Consider the following 21,369-nt stretch of genomic DNA (forward strand, 5'->3'; position numbering starts at 1 on the left):
ACAAAATAATTTACAACAATTATATTAGATATTATTAAAGACAATTATTCAAATTTAATGCTTAGACTTATCCTTGAAGAACACTCACTACCAGAAGAACACACTAATTTTCACAACTTAATTTGTTTATTTAAAAAGTATAATTTTCACTGAGCAATTAGCAACAATAACTCTGGATATAAATACAGTTTTTCAATAATGTAGACTTTGCCTTGTTATTAGTCAGACTTTACAGACTAATTGATGTCCCACTAGACTGGCTGTTCTAAACTCCGAGGGAAGTTCCACAGTGGCTTGTTTTCTTTTGATTTACTTTCTCTAGAGAATTTACAGGGTATCTTCTTCAGTTTTACTGGCCAGCACAAGAACTTATCTATCTCAGACAACAAGGATACATGAGGATCTGCACGTTCAGAAATTTGAACGTGTTCTTCCAAGGTTATTGGTGCCTCCAGTGCAAGCCTGACTGATCATGTTGAGTTTCTTCACTCATCATGTTGTCAGTATTTAGGTGTAAGGTATACCTTGCGCATCAAAGTAGCGACAATACTGGCTGTCTGTTTCATTCCATACATGTGGTGATTAGCTGCAGAAATAAACGTAAAACAAAATAATTACACATTGTTTCAAAATAAAAGAAATACAACGAATCAACACAATCTTATGTGATTTGCAGAATTAACAATTAGGAAGCAAAATGATGCTTTCACTTTAAATTTTCCCTTTAGAGTTTCCCTTTAAATATTAAAATACCTTTGATAGATATAATGTCATATTTCAAATGTTATTTTACGTTAATCCGGCAGTCACATTATCCCTAAAACTTTGCACTGTATTTAGGTCCCTTTCCAACTGTGCATAAAATGATAAAACACTCTTTTTATATCATAAAACATTTTTTCAGTTATTGGGAGAAATTGTATAATTATTAATATAGTTTATAATTATAAACTTCATTGTTTTATTAATTAAAGTTTGCTTGTAGTGAGGGGAAGAAATTATGAAAACATCAAATTTTGAAAGGGGATTAGGTCGTGTGTATAGTATATGTGTATATATATTGTATATGTATATGATATTGTATATGTATATGATATTGTATATGTCGACAATACCATACGGGCAATGAGTTGATAAGGACAACGTTGTCAACTCCGTGACAACGTTGTCGATTCTTGTTGTGAATTTGTATGTGTTTGAAAAATCAAATCATTGCTCCTGCCTTTTAATGTTTGGAAGTCATTTGAAGCATGACTATACCTTTCCAATATTGTTGAAGTTTTTTTTTATTTTTAGATATGGACAGAACACAACTACTGTATATTCGAATTTCTGTCTTGAATGTCATTAATAGTTTCACTAATGTTTCCCATTTCATATATTTCATTAAACGCAATTTGGAAGTTTGCAAGTATCAACTCCTTGCACAGACCTCTAGCACAGTGGTCTATTTTCTCGACTCAGAACCAAGGGACCAGGGTTCAATTCCTAGACAAGACAGAATAAATTTGGCCACGTTTCCTTTCACCTGATAAAACTACTCACTCTAGAAGTAAAATAGGTTCCAAGGAGTTAGGTAATTGTTGTGGGGTTGCACTCTGGGGAAGGTTAATAGTTGGCCTAGGGCGGGGGTGGCAAATAGTTTTTGAGATCGTGTCCAAATAGAGAATTTGGGCACATCTATATTGCCCAAATTCTATAAACATCCTCTGGCATACCTATGTGAATTTTCAGCTGCAGATTATAATTTATTATGTAATCAAATCAAAACAAATACTTATTCAGGTAAGTACATACCTACCAGGTGAGATACAATACATTGAAGGATTTATAGATAGAGCAAGTACATACAATGCCTAAAGTCACTATTACGCAAAGCGTTTCGGGCAGGATGAACACTACGACTAAAACTTAATACTAATTGAGATTAAAGTATAAATTGTGTTGAGAAAATAAAAAAAATAACAAAGGGGGGGACATGGCAGAAAAATAGCAAATATACAATTTGGTCAACAAACTGCATTGTTTAAAATAGTAGACTTGGTTGACATTTAGGGGTGAGGTAGGTTACATGGTGTTAATTGGGTAGTACTTAATTTTTATCTTTGACTTGTTGGAAGAGGTACAGTCTTTGACATAATTGGGAAGGTCATTCCACATTCTGGGTCCCTTGATTTGTAAAGCATTTCTAGTTTGATTAAGTCGTACTCTTAGAATATCAAATAGGTATTTGTTTCTGATGCTCGGCAGCAGTATAGCACTCGGTACCTTTACTCAAATCTCTGAATATGTTAAATATTAAGTCACTGCACATCTTCTCATGTGTACTCTATATATTTCAAACTCTGAATTGTAATGTCAATCCTGAGCTTAAAAGCTTCTTAGAAGGTTGTAACAGAACCCATGGGCACCACACCAGAAACAAATACCTATTTGATATTCTAAGAGTACGACTTAATCAAACTAGAAATGCTCTACAAATCAAGGGACCCAGGATGTGGAATGACCTTCCCAATCATGTCAAAGGCTGTACCTCTCTCAACCAGTTTAAGATGAAAACTAAGTACTACCTAATTAACTCCATGTAACCTACCTTACCGCTAAATGTCAACCCATGTCGTACTATTTTTAAAAAATGCTGTTTGTTGACCAACTTGTATATTGACTATTTTCTACCATGTTCCCCCCTTTTTATCTTTTATTTTATATTTTTTTTCAGCGCAATTTATACTTTAAGCAATTAAGTTTTAGTCTAAGTGTTTTTCCCCCACCTCACCTTGCCCGAAACGCTATGCGTACTAGTGGCTTTAGGTATTGTATGTACTACCTCTATCTATAAATCGATCAGAATGTTTGTAACTGAATCTATGTATGTACTTTTCCTAAATAAAATATTTTTATTATTATTATTATTATTATTATTATTATTAACAGAAATGACGACGTTTCGGTCCGTCCTGGACCATTATGAAGTTGATAGTGATTAGACGAGATTGATTGATGAAGATTAAGCCACCCAAAAGATGGTATGGGCATGAATAGCTTGTAAGTGGTGGCCGTTTGGAGCCAGTATCAATAGCTGATACTGGAGATCTGTGGAGGTGCGATTGCACCCTACGGAGAGGTCGGGACCTCTTAAGATGAGGGAGGCAAGGGCAGTAAGTAGGCAAGAGATAGGTGAGGAGGTGGAAATCTTAGAAGATAAGAGCAAGGTAAATGATACGGAAGATTAGGTGTAATAATAGCAACAAAGCAACAAATTGTAATTGTAACAAGGGCTTTGTTGTAATAACAGCAACAAAGCCAGGACTCAGGTTCATGTTGGGTGGGCTGTGTATTAGAGCCAATTCGACAAGACGGTGTCTGTGTAGAGTAGAGGGAGGAAAGATTATTTTAGAGGAAGCTCAATCAATAGGATGATTAGAATCCCTAACATGACAGAAGAAAGAATTGTTCGTGTCTGCAGACTTAACACTTCTTTTGTGTTCCTTAAGTCTGTAATTTAGTGTACGTTTCACCAAAGTATTGGAGAGAACAAGACGAACAGAAAATAGAGTACACACCAGCAGCATTAGAAGCAGGAGGAGCAGTGTGAACTAGAGTGCTACGAAGAGTGTTAATTTGTCGAAAGGCGAGTTTAATGTAGAGAGACGAAAGGTATTAGTTAGAGTTTTGAGTTAAGATATGGAGAGAGGGCAGAGCTCAGTGTGCTCAATAGTGTTGGAAGCAGGTTTAGGATGAAAGAAATTTAAAGTAAAGTGAAAAATAAAGTCATCAATATGAGTACAGGAGAAAAGTCTTTTTAAAATCAGTTATATTTCCTAATATGAAAACCATTCTGATCAAAATATAATTATTTTGATTGGTGTCATCGTGATCACTTGGGAACACAAACTGATCAACATAACAATCTAAGGAATATCAAATACTGTATTGTACTGACAATCATATTAGTACAGTACCTTATACAAGGGCTGGTATGATACCATCCGGACACAATCTATCGATAACTGAAAAGATTAGAACTGCTCCTATACAAAGACTGAATGGGAAGATTTCCTCATGAATATGACTAATTGCTCTGTATTTAAAAAACATTACATTCTCAAATTGTGAAGATTTCTGTCCAGAACAGGCAGCTGCTGTTCCTCAACTTACTATAAGGTATAACAAGGTTGGACTCACAACCGTTGCTAAAGTTTATAATGACACTGGTTCATTTTTAGCTCACGTAGGTCTTTCATGAATCCCTAAATATCTTTAATTATGTGACCATTAATTTGCTACCTCACAAGAGATTTAATAAAGTTTTTTATTGACCTATCTATATTCAGTCTCCTATAAAGATTCTGCAGTATGATATCTTTCAAAAAGACAAATCATGTCTTTGACAAATCAAGGGGCCTGACAGCTGAGTGGACAGCGCTTCACATTCGTAGTCCTGAGGTTCCGGGTTCGATAACAAATGGGCAGAGTTTCTTTCACCCTGATGCTACTGTTCACATATCAGTAAATAGGTACCTGGGAATTAGACAGCTGCTACAGGCTGCTTCCTGGGGGGGGAGGGTTGTAACAAAAAGGAGGATGGGTCAAGGACCGGGCCGCTGGGACGCTAAGCCCCGTAATCATCTCAAGATAACCTCAAGATGTCTGGTAGCGATTGTAAAATATGTTTATCATATAACATTCACTGCATATGAAACATGTTTAGCAATCAAAATTTTTATATTTTGCCTATGTGGCTATGTACATACATCAAATGACATTTAGCTATAATGCAAATGTAAAACTGCTTTTGTATTAGATAATTAGCTAATACAAATTTTAGGAAGATACAAAGAAAATTTTGTAGTTAAGAAAAATTACAAAGAAAGTATTATAAAAGTGTTCAACAGTTGGCAAGCTCGGCCAAGATCCTTACTCATCCTTAAAGATGAGTAAGGAACCTAATGGAATTTTCTATAAGGCTAGAGCAAGGGTGTTTAGGAAAGATTCCTGCTAAACTGGTGTTGGAAGAAGGTTTGACTCTCAATTGGGCTTCCACGATGTCCTGGGGAGGTTGAAGCTTACTTGAGGAAATTATGGAGTGGCCTACGCTCAGAAATTTAACCTTTACCTGCATCAAACCACATATTGATTTTTATTTGACTGTTGTATAGATAATTACCTGTATTCTTATGGAAAATTGCTATAAATCATAAATTGGTATAAATTAATTAGGCATATTCCTATTCCAGCGTATATACTCAATTTAAAGGAAATACTCACAAGGGCAGTGGGATTCGTAGTTAATAATCATATATCTATTGACATTTATCATCATGGACAGCAAATCTTCATAGGTGTATTCCTTGCCCAAGACATGAACCAACGACTGTATGAACCAGTAACCACTAGAGATGTTGCGCCACGAATAATGACCTGAAATTAATCATAGTTTGAGAAAAGTTAAATTCACATTCATAGAATAGGCCTAATGAAGTGCTCCTCACAAACATTTTCCCGGTAATTTGAGAAGCTTGGCTAAGTTTTCTTATCTTTATACACAATTTCCCATTATTTATAGCCACATTCTTTCTCACTTTATCCTTAAATCTTATTCTTAGGTTCCATTTTAAACTCCCTTTTGTCTCATTCTTACTGTCTTCCAGTATGCTCACCTTTCTAAGCACAGAGCACCCGCTAACTGATATCATGCATTTATTCAATTATCATAGACAACTGAAGGGAAGAGCTGCCTCTTGAGTGTCAGAAAATATTTATTATGTTTTAGTTTTTATACACGAGGGAACATGTGCAGAAAATTTATGACTCCTGTTAACAGGCTAACAGCTCTTCCCTCTCATGGTTCATCTTAACCTTTAACCTATCAGTTTTCAATGGACCACAATCCAGAGATCTGTTTACACCAGGTCCCCAATTATTGCCGTGTGAACAAAGGCAAACAGTTAAGAACCAGTAGCCAGGCCTCCTTCCTGGCACCTGGTTCAAACCCAACTTCCACTGTTTTCACACACACTCTCTCACACACTGCCCAACAGCATATTGGCTAGTGTATCACACATTATATATTTTGGATATATTAAAGGCATCTAGGTACAAAGCTCTCATGACCTCAGGGATAACTGTTCTGTACAATTATACATACGATACCAGGTATGGTGGACCAGCAGATTAGGAAATCAGCCGCTACCGGAATTCTGTAGGACAAGTAACCGCAGTCAGTCTCATCAGTAGGTCGAGAGCGTTCCAGTGTCACGCCAGTGTCCAGACGCTCTCCACGACATGCCTGCAAAACATCATGTCAAAGATATGAATAATGAAGAATTTACGAGAAAATTTATATTTAAAATATGTTCGTAGCTCTCTACATATCTGCAGTCTATATTATACAGAACTTGGCCGTTCTGACATTCTGGCAGTCACATGAAACAGAAAGTGTATACATGTAAAGAAGTTGGTAATGGTGGCGGAAAGTGTACAATTTCAGGATTGATAAGGTCAGACGATGTAATGGAAAGTGACAGTAAATTAATACAAAGGGAATGAACTGTTCAGGGCACAGTATATTAGGGAAAAAAATACCGCAGGGTTAAGTGAATACACAACAAATAGTATTGAGAGTCAAAGGGAATTAAACAGTGGTCTGTTTGTATTTCATACATATATATTAATTAAACAGTGGTCTGTTGTTTCGGGGTCTTGAAGTGAGTAGAATGTAAATATGTGTTTATTGGCTGTTGATCAAAGAGAATGCCTTGAAAGAAACCAACGTCGTCTATGCCTTCACCTGCCCACTTGGAGACTGTCAGCCACAAAGATCTCAGTATATAGGCAATACAACAACGTCATTCTCTAGGCGATTAACAATACATAAGCAACAGGGCTCCATCAAGGAGCATATAACCTCCACACACAACCAGACCATCGCAAGAGATCTTAACAAGCAACACAAAAATTATCGACAGATACAATGACAACAGGAGACACTGACACCAGCGAGGCCCTACACATCAAAAAGTCAAAACCAGCAATCAAAAGCCAATAAGAACATTCTACCCACTTCAAGACCCTGAACCAACACAGAAGCAAGAAGATAAAACACGCAATGATGTACCCATTGATTCACTTATACATCTCAATCATGTCCTGTATTACCTCACCACAAGCGAATATTAGCATTGGCAGAATATGTAAAATTGTTATTGAAAATGTAAGAAGTGTCTTGCAAAACGGTTCGAGGCGTCAGACCATAAATAAAGTGTGAAATTAAATTTTGGAGAATTAATTTTTCATCTACCCTCGACAGTGAAGAAAAACATCAGAAATATTGAGAAGATTCGGGTTAGAGTCATTAATCTTACCCTTTCGGTCATATTCAACAACATATGTTAGCTTGAATCGTCCTCAAGCCAATATGCAACTGAAAACTCCATACCCCAGAAGGGTTCGAACCCAGACAGCCAAGAGCACTATGCACCATGGCGTACCTGGTTCCTTAACAACTCGACTACCGTGACTGTACTAAGGTCATTGGAAGCCGAGGCTATATTCCCAACTAGCCAACAGCATTTGATGGAAAGCTTGGGCATAGATATTTCATCGAATCACCTCACTTTGTGGGGCCACGTGAGCAACGTGAGTTGAGTTACGAGATAGAAGTAATGTCAGTCTGTTAATTCTTGATGTAACTGAAGCCTGTGTTATAACAGGCTATCACCTGTTACTGGCGGTGGTGTTAAACACCGCCTGCCAGTGTGATGCTGGAAGTGAAGTTGTATTTTGTCACTGTGATAATTCTGTAGAGGATTGGCCATAATTTACTGATGAAGGTGAACTCGCCGGCGTGTGGACCATATATAACCCAAACAGTGCCTCATCTTATTGGGGGAGACATCTCCCGTCACGCAGGGTGCAGTCGCACCTCCTCAGATCTCCAGTATTAGCTCTTGATACTGGTAATGGCTCAAAAGGGCCACCACTTACGGGCTATTCATGGCCGTGCCACCTTTTGTGTGGCTTAATCTTCATCAATCAATCATCTTATTCCATTCACTTGGGCTCTAATAAACTCGAACCATGGACCCCACGCCTGTGAGGCCGAAGATCTAACGACCAAGCTATTGAGTAGTCTTAATAAGTAAAGTTTCCAGAAGTTTCCAGTTTGCCAAACTAGAATTTTCGACTTTCCCTGACAACTACTAAAGCTCAGAGAAATTAACATGCTAAACATGTTAATACCTTAACATGCTAAACATGTTAATACCTTAACATGCTAGCCATACACTCACTCCACACCTTCTCATGTGATATATACATGAAGCAAACTTTGATCCTAAATGCTAATCTTGATCTGAAACTTTTCCTTGACAGGTGTAATAGAAACCATGAGCGCCACATCAGAAATAAATATGTCTTTGTTATCCTCAGAGTCAGGCTATATCTATGCAAATCCTCAATGCAAATAAAAAGACCCAGTCTATGGAACTCACTCAATAATGAATTAAAAATTTGTCCAACTTGTTCCTTATTCAAAAGTAAAACCAAAAAGTACTTAATTTCATCCTCATGGTATCTTTCCTTGTGCCTAAAACTTTCACCATATATTGTACTACCCACTTCCCTAATATTAGTACTTAAGACATACTGTATATGGTGATGTAATCACCTCTGTCAATTTATATTGTAGTTATATGTTTATATACATTTTGCTACAATGTACCTTTTCATCTTACCTGATATGTTAGCTTAAGGACCTGCCCCGAAACGCTATGCGTGTTAAGGAGGCATCAGTTCCAAATATGCAATTAATGAAAACTAGTTCGATTTCAATCAAACTTTTTTGACGAATTGTATATGAAAAGTGAGTCATTTGGTCCAAGTCTCAGCATCGTAGCGTAAATAGAAGGGAGAAAAAAAATATTGTGTCAAAAATTTTCCATAATTTTCAAAAATTAACATCAAACACGTGTCAACTGACATCATGTCTATGACTCTCAGTTATCACAATAGCGTATATTAAAAAAATTAGTTTTATAAAAAAATTAAGTAAAAAAAAATTAATGTTATTTTTCTTATTTGTTTATCGGACGATTTGCATGAAAATTAATCACCTGACTGCACGTAAGCTTATTTGAAAGGGTGCCAATTTTGGAGGAAATTGGTTGATGTCAACCTCAGTGACAGATGGCAGTACCTTAGACTTTAACTTTTAATGATTTACTTATCAAATAAAATAAACGGAGTTGCTACTCTTTCATTTTTATTACATTTACATGAAACATACACCTTATATGTAAAGTTTATATCACTAAAATCTGATGCCAGCGTTTTTTCCTAACTTCATTTATTGATTTTATAATAGCAATAAACATGATATATTTGCATTTTTTTTATGGGGGGGGGGAACTTTGACTATTTGTATTAGTAAAACTAAACATATTTTGGAAAATCAGCGACAACAGATCCTTTATTATATGCTAATGTGTCAGAAAGTGTCATAGAATGGTTATATCTGAAACGTGTGGTTGAAGTAACTTACTGAAAATGTGTAATATTCGTTGAAAACAATCTCCCTCTCTATTTAGGCTGCAGTTCTGAAGCTTGGAACAATTGCAGCCCTTTTCATATACAACTAGTCAAAAAAGATTTGTTAACATTGAACAAAGTTTAAAAAACTAACTCATGCACCATTAATGGCTTTGCATGAATGTAAAAATACCAATCTTATGTAATCTCACCAACCCATTGTACCTTGTAAATAAATAAATATTATTCTTATTCTTAATCTTATTCTTATTATTATTAATATTATTAATATTATTAATATTATTAATATTATTATTATTATTATTATTATTATTATTATTATTATTATCATTATTATTGTTATTGTCATTGTTAATATTATTATTATATTAAAATGCATAGATATTTAAGTATTAAAATAAAAATTCCAATAACATAGCTAGAACAAATACACACAATGAAAAAGGTACATTTCAGAACACCGTGAGCCATCATCAAGTCAATTTCATAACAGTCCAGGACAGTCAGAAAATTTCCCCCACTTAGGTGGGACAAATTTATGGTCATTGTGAGTTAATATTAATTATATAAGCATGCTGTTAATTATTTAGGTTAATGTTAAGTATTTAAGCATGCTTTATACATGACAGTCTTACCTGTATGAAGAACAACTTTGGTTTTCCAGCGAGAGATTTACATTGATCGCTTTGAAAGCTCTCAAAAAGATACTCGGCTTTTATGTGGCCATCCCTACACGACAAGATATCTTGTTCCCCGTGTGACATGAACACCACAGCTAGCATATCACAATCTGTGTGATCAGTACCGAAAGCCACTGAAAATAGGAGTGTAAAAATAAATTTCATTAGATCATCAGCATTAAATATTGGAAGTTTAAACTCAGATAATTAAGTTAAAAATAATAAAAATATATATATTATACTTCCGACCTCGTCAAGAGAAACATGTATATCAAGTCTCGTTGAAAGTTAGAGCGTTAAGTGTAATGAATACTAATTTCTGAGCAAACCTTGGTAGTTTGTGTTTAACTCACTGGCAATTTGTAAACATGCTTAACATATCAAGCTCATGGTGGATCTGTTAATCCACAGAGATAGGTACCTCTACAAATCACCTTGCTCCTTAAGGGGCATACTGAATAGTTAGCCACAAGAGAGCTAATTTTCTGACATAATAGAGTATTGGTTTCTGGTGATTTGCGAGTTGGACTATACTGAAAAGTCCCAATTTCAGTAATCACTGGCTACCTTATCAGCTGTTGTTTGGGCTATTTTTTACCATTTGTTCTCAACCTAAAGCATGTGTTACTCGATCTCTGAATGGGTTTATATATTATAAGCATCTCAAACATGCTTAGGTAACATGCGCATTAAGCGAAGGTTGTTTTCTCATCTTACAGCAAGTGTTTTCTGTTAGTGATGGACTTAGATACTCCCCACTGTCTCCTTGCCTTTAAACTGTTAATACAGTATAAAGATTTATCTGGTTAAAGTCTCTTGCTTCAGTATCACTATAAATTTTTCTTTTATTCTCCTCAAACAATTGCTTTTATCATCTCAAATTTTATTCTTTCATTTCTTACATCTTTTAAAATCATCTATTTTAGATCACCTATTCAAAATCTATTTAAAATCACCATCATCTATTAACACACTGTCCAATGCTCAAAGAGTGGCAAAAAATACAACAAATTGATTCCCAGTTGGCCTCTTCATTTACCTGATAAAAGCCTTTGATACTGTAAACCATAACTACATCTTACTTAAACTGCATCAATGGTATGATGCAAACTGAATATGAATATAAACTGAGTATGGTATCTGAAGCCTTGCTCTGAACTATATTCGTTCCTCCCCCACTCTACCAATGACAGCAGGAGTGCCGCAGGGCAGCATCCTAGGACCTCTCCTATTTCTTATGTACATCAATAATTTGCCAAATGTTTCTAACATTCTTAAACCTATACTATTTGCTGACGATACTACCTTCAATTTTTCTGACCCCAACCCCCAGACACTAAATAATATTGTAAATAATGAATTAAAAAAGTCCACTCATGGTTGGCAATCAACAAACTTTGCATAACATAGAAAAGACCAAATATATTTTTATTTTGTAATAATTCCATCATTCCATCCAGTAATTCCATCTATCATCCATACTATCATGCAAGAGGAGCCACACATTTATGGATCATCCAATAAAATTAGCAGACTTCTAGATGTTACTACTGCTCGGCTTAGACTCGGTTACAAGTATCTCTGGGAATTTTCATTATCTGCCGATGTAGACCTGACCAAATGTAAGCTGTGTCAACAAAATATTCGCACACCCTCCGTCACTATGTAACGGAGTGCGAAAAGATACGTGAATTTAGAGACAATTCTATAACCAATGTTCAACGATGTGGTCAATATTTCATTCAAAATGATCTGCTACCAGAAATTTTAGCCAAATATCCCCAGTTTGCTAACCGTAGGTAGTAACTAAGTGATTGTAACCTATCCACCGCTGCCCAACTGGATGGGGGGGGGGGGGCAGTGTGCAGGACAAACATATCAATTGCGACACTAGCTTTCCACATATGTCAGTTGCTTAATTTAGAAACTGTACTTGTGGTCGATCTCGATTCCCATTGTTGATGTGACGACTTATATTGAATTTTATAACTAGCTCATCAAGATTGTAACTAAATGAATTGTGGGGTTCAGTCCCTGAGCCCATTATGTGCCTCTGTAACCCTTTCCACTACCGCCCACAAGATGGGTATGGGGTGCATAATCAATGAACTAAACTAAACTTCGTAATAAATCTTCAAATCAAATTTAACATCAGATAGAGAATGTTAACACCAGCAATAAATCGAGGGAAAGTTCCTTGGCCTATAAATACACAAGAGACTGAACTTCAGCACCTACATACAACACATATCCAAAAAAGTCTCAGAAAAATTGGTATTGTCACGTGGGGGTGGGCGGTCCGGGGCTCTGCTAACACTCGGTTGCTAGGGGCTCAAAGGCCCAAATACTCAGCCCCTCCGACTCCCTGGATTCACCGGAGTCTCCTTGGTCACACAAGAGAGGACCAACAATGCCCACCTCCGCAGGTCTTTGCTTCCACCACAAAGGGGTGCCACTGATTCACCCTGGAAGCCCTTCAGTCAAACACGGGGAAACTGCTGTTAACAGTTCCGGCCTAGACCCGTGGGGGAGTGAAGGAAGACTCAGGCTTACCTATAACCATAACCACCCTGAGTCTTGCCTGCCAGACAAAAAAAGGTTGCAGGAACTCCTTTCCCGCCTGTCTTCTCTATCTTCCTCTTAGCAAGGTCGCCAGCTGGGTTATTATATCTGCACCCCAGCAATGCAGTTCAGTGGGTGTATTATATATTGTTTGTAGCCAGAAATGTATGCTCATAGAGAAATATCATAAATGGAGGCACACTCAAACACAGTAATAAAATGTGTGGATTTACTGATGCAAATTACATGAACACACACACACAATCGCAAGTAATACATGAATATGGAATATGGATGATGAATCTGGAGATCGTCAGCCTCTTCTTCCACGACCTCCAACTCTCCTTCAACTGGGCAGGAAGACAGGAGTCTCACACTCTCACAGGAGGGCCTCTTCACCACGTCGGCACCTCTACTTCACTGTCCTGCCATCCATACACACTGTCCTCTCTGACAGTCCTGGACACAAGCTACTTTGCAGCCTACTCTACTATTAAAGTAATAAAGTCTTGCTGCCACATACACAAGTAAATATTGTGGCCTAACTAGCCTACTCATACAAGGGGTAATGGGAGGGAAAAATGATCTACCTTACACTCCTGGCTCACGACGCCTGTCCCTCGATGGTGTGAGATTTCCACGCTTCCTTGGGTCGATCCTCGACGATCCAGGACGTTCCACAGGTCCTCAGGTGTCGTGAAGCCTTCGCGTCGTCGCCGTTCCAATCCCTGAGATTCAGCTGCCCCAATCCTGGTTCATCGATGGGCGCTGAGCTAATCACTATTTTTCCCCACACTGGCCTCTCCCACAGGGCGTTGCTCCTTGTCCTAGGCACGGTGTCGTCCTTCCAAGATTCTCAGTGGATGTGACCCCAGTCACAGCTAGGCCTGCCTGCCCACCCTTCAGACCTCAACGTCCAGCCAGCGGCGCCGCCCAGCGTCGTCGCCGACTATTTTCCAAGTTTGGCACTTCTCTGCTCACTGAACTTGGTTCCTCTTTGGCTTCCCAGAAGCGCAGGGCCTCCAATAACTGTGATGGGCTGCGAAGGCCAGCTCAATCCACTGAACAAGGCTTGCAGAGCCTCCAATCCTTGAGAGCAGACCGAGGCGCGTCCTGTCGCTTCCACGGTCAGTACAACTCTGACGTTGGCGCCGCCCGGGGCACTCGGTGACGTCATGGCGGGCCCTGATTTGTCGCCCGCGACCTACGTCGGCCAATCCGCGATCGGCTTGTCTCCCTTCCAAAAGGTCATATCTGCCGTAGGGGATACTGTTTCATTTTATAACAGGGCGCCAATTTTCCTTTATTTACAACTTATAATATAACCTCCTTCCATTAAATGGCAGCCGGTCTGGTCGCCACATATATCATTAGACTCCCTGAACCTCAGAGAATCAGTAGGGAGAGCTGATATGACTCTTTAAGCCGGCAAACGAAAGAAATAGGAGAGGGCACCGTAACATACCCCTCCCCTTAAAATAAGAGTCATATCGGAAGAGCAGCACTCAAGAGGGCAACCTATACTCTTGCTCCCTCCGTTCCTGAAGTGTCACTCCTCCAGTTGGTGACGTGGCTCATACCACTTTGCCAGTCACTTGCCTCATTGTATCTCCACCTCGCATAGTACCGGGTGTGATGGGTGTTCCCTGAACATCTACAAGAAATCCCCTCTCCGTGGCTACGAGTGTACTCCCACGGCTCGTTACCACTGTAAGATTCAGTGCATGCGGCGCCTCCACCGCGTCGTGCACTCCGAGATAGTCTTGCATTTCCACTGCGTCCTACAGGTACTCCATGTTTCATCTCATGATCTCCTCTTCGCCAATCTTCTCTCTTCTCGATTCCTCTTCTCCCGTAGGTGCGTTGTCTCCTCACAGTGGCACTTGTAACCTGTACTCCATCCAGCAGCTTCCTCTCTTCCACACTAGGCTTTTGCGATGGCCCAATGCCCCTCTGGTTAGGCTGGCACTTACCCTGGGTGTACCTATTCCCTGCTTTCTTCGTATTGCCTTTCCTATACCACTCGCTCCTTCGTTCCCGACGAACATCTTCACTCCTCCATGAGATTCTCTTCCCTGCAGACGTCTTCTTCGGTTCGTGGTTGGGCTCATCCACCTCCCTGTGGCTCACCTCACCACGGTGGTTCATCTTGCACCTACCACTATTCATCTGGCCGGCATAGGGTGCACTGCGTCGTGGTTCCTCCACTCTGCCCCTCACTGCCGTTCGCTCATCCACTGAGCTTACTTTATTCACGTTTCTGTATGGAGGGAGTGCGGTCTGCAGCCTCCTCACCGCCCCAGGCGTTTGTACAGCTGCTCCTCGCCACTCCTCCACACGCATCATCAGGCTTAGTCGGAGGTCCCCGTCGGGGTTTTCCACAACCTCCGACGACCTCTCTGCACTCTCGCCCTCGTTGTCGTCGTCTCTGGCGACGTTTTCCCTGGCGAAGTCGGCTTCCTCACCACCATCTGGAACGACCGATACCTCACCTGGCAGGGTTGTACCGCTGCTTGCAACATAGGCACTCCTGGCCCAATCGGGTTGTATCCTGCCTCCTCCGAGGTCATTACCCAGCACCATCTGCACATGCTCTAGGGGTAACTTAGGGGCTACAGCTACTATAGCTTTCTCGACTCCGCAGTCGGCAATCAGCTGTACTTCGTGAAGTGGCAACCTGTATTCCTCCCCCACACTGCGTATCCTCACCACTCCCACAGGTGAATCATTAAATTCCTTGGGGAGAATACTCCTGGTCACCATACTTATGTCAGCACCCGTATCTCGAAGCACGGCAACCTCCACTGGGTCTGACTTTCCAAACTTCACGTTGGCCCCGAAAACGAAGGGATGTTCACCCAACTTCATTTCCCAACCATTCACATTGGGTCCACTATGATATGGGGTGTGAACAAACACTCTCTCCTCTTCCAACATTAATCCTACATTCCTTTGGTGCTCCTCACACTCGCGGGCATAATGTCCTCTCACGCCACAGTTGTAGCATCGGCTGCCTCCCCTGGGCGGCCACTCGCTAGTCACTCTGGCGGTACCACTTGCAGACGTTCCCTGGGTCCTCCTTGGACTCCCTGTCGTCGTATCCGGGACTGCAGCACTTGCTCCCGAGTTAGGTCCACTGCTCACCGCTTGGGGCTTCCTCCCCGCGTCTCTTGAGCTCTTGAACCACGTTACTTCATCGGGCACACTACTCTTGGGAGAGTCCCCACCCGTCCTCGCTCCTCCTGAACTCCTAAGGTTCCCTCCCGACCTGGGGTAAGGCGAGTGTCTGGGCGGCCCCTCCCTCCTGATATGTAGTGCCTCCTCCAGCATGTCGGCTCGATCCGCTGCAGCCTTCAGGTCCTTAATACCTGCTTCTCTCACCCTTACTCGCAACTCAGGATGGAGCACAGACATGAACTTCTCCATCACTATCAGTCGTTTAACATCATCCACCGACTCCGCTTCCTCCGCCTTCAACCATCGTAGGAATTTCCGTTCCATATCCCTGGCGGTCTCGGCGTAAGTCTTTCCCGACGCTCTTGTACACTCTCTGAACCGCTTCCGGTACATCTCCGGAGTCAGCCGGAATGAATGGAGAACCGCATTCTTAATCGCGTCATAACTAGTGCACTCCTCTAGGTCCAGCATGTTATAGGCTTCCCGGGCCTCACCAGTCAACCTGCCCTGGACCAGAGCAGCCCAATCATCTTCCGGCCACTCCTTCAGAGTTGCTATCCGTTCAAAGTGTTCGAAGAACGCCTCAGCTTCTTGTGGTTCGAACGTAGGTAAGTCACGTTCCCTTACCTTGAGGTCATCCCGCCGTGCAGGTAGTGAGGGCAGACCACGTTCAACGCGACGCAATTCGACTTCTTTCTTTGCCCTTATCTCCTCCAGTCGCAGTTGTCTCTCTCCTTCTTCCGCTGCAGCCGAGCTTCTCGCTCCTCTCGCTGCAGCTCAGCCGCACGTTCCTCTCGCTGCAGCTCAGCCGCACGTTCCTCTCGCTGCAGCTCAGCCGCGCGTTCCTCTTGCTGCAGCTCAGCCGCACGTTCCTCTCGCTGCATTTGCGCTTCTCTCTCCTCTCGTCGCAGCTGGGCTTCCAGTTGCATCTTCATTATTTCCAGTTGCAGGCTCCTCTTACTACAGCTGGACCTTCCACTGCTCCCATGTTCACTGTGAATTCTCTCCACACTGGGAGGCGCTTGGGGAGGCCCTAGTCGGGACGGTTCACCTTGCGACGGCTCTCCTCGGGACGGCTCCTCTTGAGATGGCTCCTCTCCCGTCGCTTCCTCTCGAGCTGTGAGCTGTGCCATGATCTCTATCCTTCGCTCCGCTACCTTAGTCGTCCTCAACCTGATCCCAAAGTGGTTTGCCACTTGTTGGAGCTGGGCCTTGGTACACTCTTCCAAAATTCTCTCGTCCCTTGTGTCAATAAATTTCTTTACTTTGTCTTCCTCCATCTCTATATCATTGAGCATACACGACAGCACAGACAAGTTAGTAGGCACTAATTTCACCGTTTCAGTCCCTTAGCCGGTTGAGTAACAGTACTACTGAATTCACTGGCCACACTGTATTAGTACCCTGGCAACACTTGTCTTGAAATTTGGGCCACACTGTAGCTTGACCCGCGCTTCCTGGCGAGGTTCCCAGTTCCTGGCTACTGGGGTTCGAATCCTGGTAAGGTCGCCAGTTCTCTTGTCACGTGGGGGTGGGCGGTCCGGGGCTCTGCTAACACTCGGTTGCTAGGGGCTCAAAGGCCCAAATACTCAGCCCCTCCGACTCCCTGGATTCACCGGAGTCTCCTTGGTCACACAAGAGAGGACCAACAATGCCCACCTCCGCAGGTCTTTGCTTCCACCACAAAGGGGTGCCACTGATTCACCCTGGAAGCCCTTCAGTCAAACACGGGGAAACTGCTGTTAACAGTTCCGGCCTAGACCCGTGGGGGAGTGAAGGAAGACTCAGGCTTACCTATAACCATAACCTCCCTGAGTCTTGCCTGCCAGACAAAAAAAGGTTGCAGGAACTCCTTTCCCGCCTGTCTTCTCTATCTTCCTCTTAGCAAGGTCGCCAGCTGGGTTATTATATCTGCACCCCAGCAATGCAGTTCAGTGGGTGTATTATATATTGTTTGTAGCCAGAAATGTATGCTCATAGAGAAATATCATAAATGGAGGCACACTCAAACACAGTAATAAAATGTGTGGATTTACTGATGCAAATTACATGAACACACACACACAATCGCAAGTAATACATGAATATGGAATATGGATGATGAATCTGGAGATCGTCAGCCTCTTCTTCCACGACCTCCAACTCTCCTTCAACTGGGCAGGAAGACAGGAGTCTCACACTCTCACAGGAGGGCCTCTTCACCACGTCGGCACCTCTACTTCACTGTCCTGCCATCCATACACACTGTCCTCTCTGACAGTCCTGGACACAAGCTGCTTTGCAGCCTACTCTACTATTAAAGTAATAAAGTCTTGCTGCCACATACACAAGTAAATATTGTGGCCTAACTAGCCTACTCATACAAGGGGTAATGGGAGGGAAAAATGATCTACCTTACACTCCTGGCTCACGACGCCTGTCCCTCGATGGTGTGAGATTTCCACGCTTCCTTGGGTCGATCCTCGACGATCCAGGACGTTCCACAGGTCCTCAGGTGTCGTGAAGCCTTCGCGTCGTCGCCGTTCCAATCCCTGAGATTCAGCTGCCCCAATCCTGGTTCATCGATGGGCGCTGAGCTAATCACTATTTTTCCCCACACTGGCCTCTCCCACAGGGCGTTGCTCCTTGTCCTAGGCACGGTGTCGTCCTTCCAAGATTCTCAGTGGATGTGACCCCAGTCACAGCTAGGCCTGCCTGCCCACCCTTCAGACCTCAACGTCCAGCCAGCGGCGCCGCCCAGCGTCGTCGCCGACTATTTTCCAAGTTTGGCACTTCTCTGCTCACTGAACTTGGTTCCTCTTTGGCTTCCCAGAAGCGCAGGGCCTCCAATAACTGTGATGGGCTGCGAAGGCCAGCTCAATCCACTGAACAAGGCTTGCAGAGCCTCCAATCCTTGAGAGCAGACCGAGGCGCGTCCTGTCGCTTCCACGGTCAGTACAACTCTGACGTTGGCGCCGCCCGGGGCACTCGGTGACGTCATGGCGGGCCCTGATTTGTCGCCCGCGACCTACGTCGGCCAATCCGCGATCGGCTTGTCTCCCTTCCAAAAGGTCATATCTGCCGTAGGGGATACTGTTTCATTTTATAACAGGGCGCCAATTTTCCTTTATTTACAACTTATAATATAACCTCCTTCCATTAAATGGCAGCCGGTCTGGTCGCCACATATATCATTAGACTCCCTGAACCTCAGAGAATCAGTAGGGAGAGCTGATATGACTCTTTAAGCCGGCAAACGAAAGAAATAGGAGAGGGCACCGTAACAGTATATTCTCTAAAATCAGAAATTATATTCCAAACTCTGCTCTCCTCTTACTATACCTCGCGCTAATCTATCCTATCTAACATATGGTATCTGTGTATGGAGTTCCACCATTGTAAACTACCTCAAGCCCATCATCACTCAGCAAAAATCTGCTATCAGAACTCTAGCAAACTCTGTACCACACTATAAATAAATATATCCTTGATGTCCCCAGAGTCAAACTAATACTGTGCAAACTCTCCATGCCAATAATAGGACCCAGTGTATGGAACTCCCTGCCTAATGAATTAAAAACATGTCTATGCCTTATTTAAAAGTAAATTGAAAAGTATCTAATTTCATCCTCATAGTTTCCTACTTTGTGCTTCAAACTTAAACTGTAACTTGTATTATCAACTTCCACAATGTTAGTATACAAGACATATCATCACTAGTGTAATCACCTTTGTTAATTTATATATTATTTATATGTTGATATACATTTTGCTACAATGTACCTTTTCATCTTACTTGATATGTTAGATTAAGGACCATAGATTCGAATCCTCCTCATGGCTCCTACTGATATTCGACTCTGTCATATCTCACATAACGCTAACATGAGACAAACTTCCAGATATTCCACTGGCAGTTTTTCTATTATATACACACTTAAGCATTATCAATTTAGTTATTTCTAACCTTTCATCATTTACATGATACCAAGTGTACCTTATGGAGTACAGTCTATCTTTATGCTTACAATATTTACAGTGTTAGTAATATTTTGTTTTACTGTATATATCTGTGTACTTAATATCGTATCAACAGTAATATTAAAGGTGAACCTTAGAAAATTTTAATCAGTAGAGAAGAAACTCAAAGTAGGTGGAGGTAATATTTACAGTTCTGTACTTTGAAAGTATCATAGGTCACACTGAGAAAAGTATCATAGGTCACACTGAGAAAAGTATCATAGGTCACACTGGGAAAAGTTTCATAGGTCACACTGTGAAAAGTATCATAGGTCACACTGGGAAAAGTATCATAGGTCACACTGAAAAGTATCATAGGTCACACTGGGAAAAGTATCATAGGTCACACTGGGAAAAGTTTCATAGGTCACACTGGGAAAAGTATTATAGGTCAAACTGAGAAAAGCATCATAGGTCACACAGAGAAAAGAAGGGCAAATGAGAATGTGATATTGTTTTGGTGGTGGGCTCCTACAAAGAGTACAGGAAAGAATACCAGAGGATATACCAATGGGAGAGAAATGCTCCTCCTTAGAAAAATGGAAAAGATACAGGTATTGATGGGGTACTGCATCAATACAGTATTTCTATGGGCAACATAGAGCATTTCCCATGCTCTATGTTGCCCATAGAGCATGGGAAATTTTAAAGCATAAATGTTAACACCTAATATATCTTTAATCACATTTTAAGTGATTTTTGTATAAGGAAGCAACATTACAAGAAAGAAACAGGTGAAGCAGTGTATTTTTCTTGTTTTTAAAAATATTCCCTCTCACAAATGCTTCCTGAAGGCATCTCTGGTTGCAATATGTCCCTCACTCGCTGGGTTTGTTCCATATAGCTCGCTGCATTGAGGTTGCGCTCTACATGTATTTTTAGCACTAAACAAATTTATGATGGAAACTGTATTCAACTAACTGAGGCACGGAAGATAATAATAAGATGGACAGACATGGCAAGTGTGAATGAGATAGAAGGGGAAAGTGAGAGTCCCTACTCTCCGCATACAAGATTCCTATGTTCCTGATTCCTATATGCGGAATCAGTTTGTTAATGAGGGAGTAAATGTTAAACAACATTTAGAGGACAAAGCACACTGCATAAACCACAATAACCTAGAGGGGTTCAACTGCATTAAAATACAAAACACGATCGAGGTCATGGTGGCGATGTTATCAATATTTATGTAATTACTGTACTGTAAATAAATCTATGGAATCCAATATGTTAAGATGATAAAAATAAATATGTTAAGATGATTTGGGGCTAAAAAGCTTATGTAATAAAGGTCTAACGAACATTATTATGTGTAAAAGATACTTACAGTCCTGAATTTCAGCTTTGACGGGCGACGGTCAAGTTATTATGGACCGTCACTTTAAACCCTAAATTTTCAACA

The 21,369-nt window shown here is 41.2% G+C and overlaps 1 protein-coding gene across 1 annotated transcript in view; it reads right to left on the reverse strand.

Annotated features, from left to right (window-relative positions):
• Nucleotides 1-500: 500 nt before the first annotated feature.
• LOC138359379 (caspase-1-like) overlaps nucleotides 501-21,369 on the reverse strand; it is a 26,912-nt gene continuing 6,043 nt past the window's right edge. The window contains exons 2-5 of the mRNA XM_069318506.1: nucleotides 10,185-10,427; nucleotides 6,154-6,289; nucleotides 5,269-5,421; nucleotides 501-586 (exon numbers count right to left, since the gene is read on the reverse strand). Of these exons, the coding sequence (XP_069174607.1) occupies nucleotides 501-586; nucleotides 5,269-5,421; nucleotides 6,154-6,289; nucleotides 10,185-10,427 (618 nt within the window). The remainder of the gene's footprint in view (nucleotides 587-5,268; nucleotides 5,422-6,153; nucleotides 6,290-10,184; nucleotides 10,428-21,369) is intronic.

Source organism: Procambarus clarkii, chromosome 90 (assembly GCF_040958095.1).
Source record: "Procambarus clarkii isolate CNS0578487 chromosome 90, FALCON_Pclarkii_2.0, whole genome shotgun sequence".
NCBI lineage: Eukaryota > Metazoa > Arthropoda > Malacostraca > Decapoda > Cambaridae > Procambarus > Procambarus clarkii.